This window comes from Volvox carteri (assembly GCF_000143455.1).
Source record: "Volvox carteri f. nagariensis unplaced genomic scaffold VOLCAscaffold_49, whole genome shotgun sequence".
Lineage (NCBI taxonomy): Eukaryota > Viridiplantae > Chlorophyta > Chlorophyceae > Chlamydomonadales > Volvocaceae > Volvox > Volvox carteri.
In genome coordinates this window covers 86,688-96,553 of record NW_003307592.1, presented here as the reverse complement: position 1 = coordinate 96,553, position 9,866 = coordinate 86,688, and the positions used below count along the sequence as shown (strand labels likewise).

General features: G+C 53.6%; 2 protein-coding genes across 2 annotated transcripts in view; both read right to left on the bottom strand.

Moving 5' to 3' along the window:
- Positions 1-3,230, bottom strand: VOLCADRAFT_96050 (uncharacterized protein; the record flags this gene model as incomplete). The annotated part of the gene is made up of 5 exons (XM_002955113.1): positions 1-75; positions 553-627; positions 1,108-1,415; positions 2,113-2,417; positions 3,154-3,230. 5 exons carry the CDS (start codon positions 3,228-3,230, stop codon positions 1-3), a joined length of 840 nt encoding a protein of 279 aa, XP_002955159.1.
- Positions 3,231-6,351: 3,121 nt separating this feature from the next.
- VOLCADRAFT_106683 (uncharacterized protein) overlaps positions 6,352-9,866 on the bottom strand; it is a gene marked incomplete at both ends in the record, with an annotated part of 4,737 nt that continues 1,222 nt past the window's right edge. Inside the window, 2 exons of the mRNA XM_002955112.1 lie at positions 6,352-6,465; positions 7,679-7,792. Of these exons, the coding sequence (XP_002955158.1) occupies positions 6,352-6,465; positions 7,679-7,792 (228 nt within the window). The remainder of the gene's footprint in view (positions 6,466-7,678; positions 7,793-9,866) is intronic.

The window sequence follows — 9,866 nt, the reverse complement described above, 5'->3', positions numbered from 1 at the left end:
TCAGTACGGTGGCGCGCCGCCGCCTGTCGTCCCGTGGGTCGGTGGCATCACGGCCGTTGCAGCCACCACGTACTCCTGTATAGCCGCGAGGGGTTCCAGGGTTTTAGGGTTTTGGGGTTTTAGGGTTTTGAGGGTTGGAGGGGTGGGGAAATGCACCCATCTGGGTGACGTGGGAAGCAAGGGCTTTTCCAACCACCCCTGTGTCGACCCCCCTCCCCCCTCCCCACCCACCCCAACATGGACACGCACACGCACACACACACACACACACATGCATGCATGCACAATACAGTTTGATTTCTGCATGATTCATCTGATGATAGCTTTCCGTATGCGTTTGTTGATATCTGCCTTGCCTGGACAGCCCTCGTTTGGTTGGCCTCTGTTCCCGTCTGTTCCCGTCTGTTCCCTCCTGGCCCTCGTGTCTAGGGGTTCCCGTTACGTCACCTCCTTTGAGGAGAAGGGTAGTAACGCAACTCCAGAAGGTGTGAGACACACACAGTATACACACACGCGCACATCTCAGCGACCTCACGATCTTAAATCACGGACCTCGGGGTCGTTAGAACCACCTGGGTGCCGTACAGTCGCTTCCACGTGATATCCGCCGGGCGTGTCGGTCTCAACCTGTACGTGCATGTGCAATGTACGGTGTACAGAGTACAGAGTACGGAATACAGCATTACGGATACGTCAAACCGCAGTATTCAATGAAGTAAACAGCTTTGAAAAATTCCTTAAGCGTTTAGAAGTTACGGAGTAAGCTCATATTTGTTATTTCGGCAAAGGATATTCCATCAAATTGTACTACAATTATTTGCTTATACGAAAAGACGCTCCGACAGAGTTAGTTGTTTGAAGCAAAAGAACTCACGATATTACTGCTTTAAGAAGTGAACTTACTTTGAAACCTTGCTCTGATGCGGGTGCTCAGAGGTACAGCAATTACCACAACAAAATTCGCGCCAATGTTGCACTGTGCCACTCGAAACACCTCACAGCCTCACGCGTCAACTTCTACAATGCGGAGGCACACACATAATACGACAGAAACGTACGGCCAAACCAATGCCGCCGCCATCACGTACGGGAACAACAGTTACCCACCTCTACGACGTCATCTTCGACGATCTCGGCGCCCACTGGCTCCGCCCGTTCTCGCTCCCTAGGGATGAAGGGCGGCGCCCAAGGCGCGCTTTCATGACCCATGGGTCGCTGGCCGCCCTGGAAACCTTCCATCTCGCGCTCCCTGGAGGCAGCGCCCTGCCCGCCCCGGCCCGACACAGCTCCACGCGACGTCGACGTGAGAGCACCCGCCGGCTCATAAAGGTTCATCATCTGCTGCTGTTGCTGTTGGCTGTGTGCGTGCGCGTGTGCGGCTCGGGGGCTACTAGCTGCGGCTTGCAATGGGTCGCCTGTGTGGTCGCCGTACACCGCCAGCGGGTGAAAGCGGGTTAAAGCGAGTCGGTAGGTACGTTACTGCCAATAGTCCATTGGATCAATTCGTTAGCTGGCAGTTGTCGGTTGTTGGTTGGAGTCTGGTGGCCATCGGTGCAGAACACATGCTGCAGAGACAGCCGATCTGATCTTGGCATGGCCCATGCCGTACGGGGTTCCCCGTACAAGCTGAAGAAGGAAATGCACATCGAAACGCGGTACCGAGTGGCACCGGGTCCAGCATTCCAGCTTGTGGCGGAGGATTTTTCCTGTCGCCCGGGAGCGCATGCGCAAGAGAGCCGCTCGTCCCCGCCCCTGCCTACCCCTCGCCTCCGGCTCCACCCCTACCTCCACCCCTACCTCCACCCCTACCTCCTCCCCTACCTCCACCCCTACCTCCTCCCCTACCTCCTCCCCTACCTCCTCCCCTACCTCCTCCCCTACCTCCACCCCTACCTCCTCTCCTACCTCTTCAACTGCCAAGCTCTGCTTGACAAGCCCAGCACAGCCCACCCCCTAAAACACCCACAAAAACAGGAAACAGACAGACTCAGCCCTTGTCACCAAAACCCATGTCTCCCCCCCCCTCCCGATTCAGTCCCTTCAAAACCAGCACCCCTACTACACGCCAAGAAATACCCTCAAGAGAAGGTAAAAATCATCAACAACACTCACAGCCTCGGGGCCGCTGCTCGTGATGCCAATGGCCCGCCTTCAACTGCTCCAGGGGGATGTCCGCTCCGCAGTACAACACGTGGCGACCGCCGGATACGAAACCGTCGCCCAAACCGTGGCTGGGCCACGAGCTCCCCCCGCCCCCGCCGCCCCCGAAGGGAGGCGCGGTGCCGGCACCGAGGCCGCTGTGCCGCGGCTCCGCCGCCTCCGCCAGCTCGTCGTAGTATGACGGCAGCATGCCGTACTGCGCACCGGCGCTAGCCGCCGCGGTTGCGGGTAGAGAGGACAGGTACCTCCTTCCGGACCTACCACGGGGAAAGGGGAGGAAGAGGGAGCAACCGAATATAACCGAATGTAACCGAAATTGATTTCCGACGTGTCTTGGATGCGAAGGGGGGATGTTAAGGTGTTACGAGTTAAGATGTGATGGGTGGGGGGTAGAGTGGCGGAAGCGGTAGAAAAAGGACCGTGTTGTGGAGCGTGCTTGGCTTTTGCTGGGATGGATCGGACGAGCGACTCAAGGCCTCCAACAGACATCACTTTCCTTATGTTTTCGTACGGCGTCACATATAGTAACCGGAGCGTTCAAGCCGTCAAGGTGGCATTTTGGAGGAAGCATTCCAACATTGAGTTGCCACTAGCGCTGACGTGGAAAGGAAATAATGCCGACCTGTCTTCGTAGGACTCCTTTAAGAAGATCGACACAGTACAAATTATCCTTTACGAGGGTGAGGTTGGGACCAACAAATCTTTGCGCCAATTGTGCTTTAATTTTTTCAAATAAAGTTTCATTTCCTTTTACGTTTGCGCGTACAATTTCGCAACCTTGCCGGTTTGCTTTCCTTGAAAGGCAGCTGCTTTGGCATAAGCAGCAGTCAGGACGGTCAGGACGAGAGGGGCGCGCCGACGAATTCATTCTCCAGGTTGCGCAAGCCATTAGAAGTCCATGAGCAATTTAACTCCTCCTCCGTATGCTATGTATGCTTCTTTCAAACGAAGGAAAGTTGTAGCCCCTCCCACTGCGCCGTCAGCAGGGCTTACCGCGGAATGTCCCGTGGGTCGCTGCGTCCGCCGGGTGTGCCGAAATCCGCATAGCCTGGACCTTCCTCTGCCTCCATGGCGTCGGCAATACCTGTGATCTATGGTGCTTAACAGTTGCTGTCCTGTACTCTTGGCGAAGGCGGGGTCGTCCTTTCCGAACCTCTTTAGACAGGATTTTGTGCGTTTTGGGTAATCAAGTCTTCAGGTTACACCGCCACGTTTTTCTTGGTGGCAGGATAAAGTGTTTGTTTTATACTTTGCTCGCCTGACCTGTCTTAGTACGGCAGTTCGTCATGTCCAAATGTCTGTTTGTCGCCGTGTTCAAATGTTTTGTTTTTGCTGTTACCACATCCCGCTTTGGGTGAATCCTAGCTGATCGATGCTCAGTTGGATGATTTATTTCTTGATCTTCGGAATGTGCGTGGTTTTGTTACTGTAGGTATTGCCGTACGTTGCTTCACTGCTATGTCATCAGTTGGTTACCAGGGCCTCACTGAAGAGCAACACCTATAATGTACGAACCAGTTTTGTATGGTTGTTGTACGGCGAATATTAGGTCTCACTCCGACGCGGCATTTTGTCAATCGGGGGCGGCAGGCATAATTCGCATATTGGAATTCATCAACCGCCTACGCCCGCTATGGACCATAACGGCGAGGGTGGTTATGAATGATGGGAATCACGAAGCGTCAACTCCTCAAGAGGAATGGAAAAGAATTGTGCAAAGCTTAGGTTGGAGGTTTGGACAGGTAGTTGTGAAATTTCTCAACTTGACTGTTAAACTTGCCACGACACTGCTGATGGCCCCATCCTTACGGAGCCTTGATGCGAAACATGAGGATCTTATTTCGGATGCTGTCGATATCTTATTATCGCCAGAGAACTTGGCCAACACCTTGTTGGGTTCCCGTCGGACACTGTCGCGCATGTGGCGACTTCGGTTGGATAACGAACATAAGGAAGCCCTTTGCAGGCTCCAGCGCTTGATGGCTTCCCTGCCTTTCCCTACATCCGCTCCCAATCGCATTGGTTACGGTGTCATCTCCGACTTTTGGGCCTATTTAACTGCTTTTGCGACCCGGGACAGCCCGCCAAAACTTTGGGAGCACGTGCCTGACAACCAACCTTTCTCGTCAGTCAACGATGCAAACAAGGTGCTTTTCCGTTTACCGGAATACAATGAGGAGGTCAGAGGGCTCAATCTGAGCCTGTTCTTTTATGACTGAGCGTACTAGCTGAGGATTTATGTCCGGTGAAGTTAGTATGGCCAGTTAGTACTGGCCGAGTTTTCTGAATAAGGCCCCCTCCTGAACCCAAAGTTTGTTCTCCTAGAGGGAATAGGTAAACCCAAAAAGGGGAGCCCTACCCCTTTTTGGCCGGGCATGGCACCAAGTCAAAAAAGGGGAAGGGCTCATCAAGTACGGGTTCCGAAGGGGAAAACCTCGAAGGGGAAAACCGGAAGGGGAAGGGTTAGGCAACCCCCTCTGGTTTACCCTCTTGTCCCCAAAGGGAAGGGGCTCGTCCCCTAGGATGTCAAGGACATAACCTATAGGGGAAGAAGAAGGGGATAACCAAAGGGGGTAACCGAAGGGTAAAGGCTTACCGAAAGGTTTTCCCTTTGGGTTCGTAGTTTTGTGCGGGACGCGTTCCTTCGAGACCTTCCGCGATGTTTGGCGGTCTTTGGAATTTCCCAAGAGAAATTTCCCGGTTTGCCTCTGCCGGCGGCTCCGACATCTTCATCGCGGAGCTCTCTGCTTCATTTGTTATGGAGGACTACTGTTAGGAAGGGGCTTCCGGCTAACCGGCTGGCGATGGCGGCGGCCACCCGATGGGCCAGAGCTTTGTCTGGCTCTTCACGTTCCCTACACTCTGGCGTTAATATCCTTCCTTGGACCCGATCTGCTACATCAAGTCTGTGGGGCAGCTGGAGCGTTCGGACGAGCCTTCCTGAGGCAACGCTTCCGAACTCAAGATGACCCCCAACCACCCTGCCAGTGTCCGGAATTCGTCGCGTTCCGCGTACTCGCGTGTGAGGGTCTGAGGGCTCATCCGTCACCACTGTCCACTTGTGTGGGTCATTTTAGGCGCCGCCGTCGGTCTTGAGTGATTGCCTCGGCATGCTTCGCGGGTCCGTCTCGTATGGTAGGTAGCTGCGTTCCTTCCGGCTCTCCGGAAGGGGGTTCCTCTCGTGCGTTCACTAGGGCTTCTGGGTGCTGTTGGGGGGCTGGGCGTTTTGTGTCGCGGAGGTCGTGGCCCGTTTGACTTTTCTGGAGCGAAGGCTCGCAGCCGGTTTCTTCATGTGGTTCTTATCCCGGTATGGCTGTGCCTCGCCATTTTTACACGACCATCCTGGGCTTTTATCGCCTGTTTCATGCAACCCGCACATTTTCACCGGTGCAGGATACCCTGAATTGGCTGCTTTCACCGTGTTTCGTTGCATAGTAACAGCGGCCATGTTAGTGCGCCCTGGGCCCGACTAGCTGGACACGCGGTGCAAGCTATAGGGTCCTGGACCATGCACTCGGCCCGTTTAATTCAGCGATATCATTCTTTACGACTTCACAATTTTTGGGCGAGGCCCCGGGCGCGAAGTGCCATTCGGGGGGCCGAGCCCCCTAGGTTCACTGCTGTCAGTCAGTCAGTCAGTCCGCCAGTCCGTCAGTCAGCCATGACGGGCGTAACATTTCATCTTATTTAACCCCGATTAAAATTGCGTCTGAAAGCTATTCTGATTCTCTATCGATGGAACAATGGAAGTAATTCAGATAAATTTGTGGGCGAAGTTAGCTTCCGTCCACATTAAAGATAATGTTCAAAAGTTACAGGGTGTTTACACATGGAAGTCTGTAAGCGACCTTTTTAAACATTCTCACCCCGGACGTCAGGTTTGCACGTTCTGTTTCGCAACATAACATATTCTATATAAATAAATGATAGAAATGCAAAAGGTTTGACGGAAGGCGGAGGGACGGCGAAGAACGTGGTGCCCATGTGGAGACAAGGCCCTTGTTAAACGTCCAATAAGCCCGCAAAAGACTTAGGGGGTGTTTCCACTGAAAAGTCTGTTTGTTAGCCGCGAAAAAGTTATTGGCGCGCTAACAAACCCTAACAAAATGGTGTTTCCACTAGTAGCCCCGAAACCATCTTTTTGCACGTCATTTAGCGCCAAAACACCCTATTTCGAGGACAGTATTGTAGTCAGTATAGTACATTGTAGCGCTGCAGCTTGGAGGTGATGCTCTGCGAAGCGGCCTGGGCGGCAGCATGGACATCGGCGTCGAAGCGAAGAGACGGCGCGCCCTGCAGGGGCTGCTGCATCGTTGCCATAAAGGCGTTATGGAGAGCAGAGGGCATATTGCCAGAAGGAATCGGCGAGGGCGACTGGTTCTGCGACATTTTCGGTTCGGTCAACGGCGCAGGCCGGCAAGCAGTCAAAGTGTACAGAAGACCGGGTGCAAGTAGATTTCAAAAAGGAGCTCACAAAATTTTCGCGCTCAAAGTTATCGGACCTTATTGGCTGGTCCGGGGTCCTATAACTTTTATGGACTTATTGGACCGCTAACAAGGCCCCTGTTTCCACATGGGCCCTACGTTCTTCGCCGTTCCTTCGCCTCCCAACATTCCCTTTTCATTTCTATCATACATTTATATAGAATAAGCGATATTGCAAAAGAAAGTGAGCAAAGGCGAGGTGCCGGGTGAGAATTTTCAAAAACGTCGCTAACAAACGTTTCAGTGGAAACACCCTGTTAATATATAGCCCCTCAGGTCGGGGCCAGTGGTTGTTGACATTTGACTTAATCTAATTCCATAGTGTAAAACGCAGTCTTTAAATGGCAAACGCATGCCTGGAATCTGTTTTTGAATTTCCGCCGTACAGCAAACGCGGAAATGCGGATTCTCTTCCCGCCCGGCCGTTGGGGCGATGGATTCAGGGCGATGGATTCAGCATGACCTGGATCCACTTCGCCTTGCACTTTTTGATACAGGGCGATGGGTGACGTACAACAAAGGTCACACTTGGCAAGAGAACATAAGCCTCCCAACTGAAGAATGACAAGTATCCTTTAATGAGTAAAATGATTGGAATGTAATGGCGAGAAGGTGAAATAATCAATGTTGGAAATATTGGTGGCACCGCAATGAGCACCCTATAATCTACATAAAGCCTTGAGGAATCATAGGTCATGATCAGATGACGTCCCAGTACCTTAAGTTCTCAGTCCGATACTGGCACAGCAAGCTGACGTATGGATACGCGGGTTGCAGCCCATAACCCTATCTCTCCATTTGGAACATAGGGACCGTATCGGCTTAATGCCAGCGTCATGCTTTTGGACGTGGATAGCGACAGCTCCCTATGTGCGGCATTCTTGGATCGTTTTGAGGATGCTCACCAGTCGTTTAATAGACGCGACGTATCGCGTGCCTCTTTTTATGAATTCGTTGCAAACGTGAATACATTAATTATGTGTCAGTGCAGAAGATAACTGCATGTGGAGAACTCGTTTGTGGGATAGCTCACCAGGGGGATGCAAAGATTGGATATTGGGGCCGGGTACAGGTTAGACAGGATGGGGAATATGGTGCGGGTGTGTGGGTGTGGGGGTTTGTGGGTGTGCGGATGTGCTGAGGTAATCTGTCAGGGAAGGGGCAGGTGGGGCAGCGACGCCAGGATTGAGTCTAGAGGCAAAGGCAAGGACTAGGATTGCTAATGTACTTTCAGGATGGGGCTTGATGTCGGTGTATCGATGGAGAAGGGAACCCTGTCGGAGGGAAGGGAATTGAAGCCTTGGACAAGGATGTGGTGATGGGACCCTGGCTGAAAGGATAGGGAGTGGAGTCTGTCGCAGGCTTGGGTTGGGCTCGCTGCCGCAGGATGAGAGTAACACCGTACATGCAGATCAGAACTCACGATGCAGGACAGATTTATTTACTCCTGGCAATGGAACGAATATTTAGATGATGAGGATCATAAATCCAGAAAGGGCCCTATCTCTTCATCGCGAAAAGGCTTCCCCACCCACGCGACCTGCCGTAAACAATTCATGAACAAACAAGGACACGGTAACGGACGCACGGGCAAAGTTCCGCGGCAAACGGGGATGGTCGGCTGAACCGGCGGTCCAGTCGTGGGCCTCGTCAGGGTTGGCTTTGAAGCTCGCGCAACTCCGAGGGCCAGGAAGCAGCCTCCACCAAACACCACCAAAACTGCAAAACACCTTACCGGCATGCATACAACAAACGTTGTCAACCTAATACTCGCGTTCCTTGTGCCGCACATGGCGCCCACCCCATTCCGTACAGACAGGCAAGGCCCTATCTCTTCATCTCCATGTTCCCCAGCCTGAGTTCTTACTATTGCTGGGCTCGGAACCTGGTAGATCTCCTGCTCTCTGCATGCAGCATGAAATCCTGCTGCTGTGGGCTCTGGTTGAAAGACGTGGCGGGGCCCTGGAACAAGCCATTGCCTCCAACGGCCCCATGCCCTGCATTTCGCTGGCTTTGCAGAGATGGTAGCACCCCAGCCAAGACAGTGGCTGTGCCTGGCCATGTGCCCATATGATGTTGTGGTGCCTCTGTTAGGCCAGTCAGGACGCCCTGTACTGTGCCGACAGTAGGTAATGGCGGGTGCGGCATGGCGGCGGCAGACAGCAAACCAGGAATGGCCACACCAGCCTGTGCCAGTTCCACCATGCTTACGGCCGCAGGTCCACCATCCTCCTGGCCTGCACATCGGCCATTCTGTACCTCTTGCCCATTGGGTGCACTGCCTGCTGGTTTGCGCTTTGACTTCGCCCTGTTTTGTTCATGGGCACTGCATGGCCCCATACAGTGGCGACCACACATACCAAACTGACAATTCTTCAGCACAAATGTACCGCATGACCGACAGCGAGCCTGCTCATCACTAGGTCGTGGCTTGGATGTGTGTTGCAGGGTGGGTGGCTCGCCTGGAGACTGTCGGGTCACAATTCTGCGGTAATCCCTTGCCTTCCCGTGGTGTGCATGATCCTCAGGCGGAGGAGTAGGCTGTGATGTACCAGCCAGGCATACAGCTGGTTGTTGGCTTCCAGGGAGTGAAGACAGGATGTCAATTACCATCTTCCGCAGCTCCAGGCGCTCCTCGATAGAAAGAAGTTGAAGTGCATCGAAGATGTCCGAAATGCGGTAGGGTTGGCTACTTGTGGCTCCATGCGGTACCACCCCATTAGCAACCACCTCCTGCACCCAGGGCAAGCCTTCTTCTGCCGTGACTCCACCCAACTGCAGACTCTGGCCACTGCTGGGGATGTTTGCAGGCCCATGTGCATTATCCTCACCAGCACATGAGAAATCCACATCCAGCCTGGGCGGTCTCAAAGACCTCTGCAAAGAGTCATAGACGCTTCCCTGTGCCTGTACACCGTTGCTGGAGGTGGTAGCATGCGCCCCAGCAGGTGTTTGTGTACCAGCAAGCACCGCTTCAAGGCCCAGATTGGATGGTGTCGTGGCTGCCTGTAACAAGCCCTGGCCGCTTCCCTGTGCCTGTACACCGTTGCTGGAGGTGGTAGCATGCGCCCCAGCAGGTGTTTGTGTACCAGCAAGCACCGCTTCAAGGCCCAGACTGAAGACCGGCGCTTCACTGCAGGATGCCGCTAACGCCGGCAGCAGCAGGCGCAATTGGCACGTCGCAAGCCACACACAGGTATTAAGAAGCTGCTGCCGTCTGC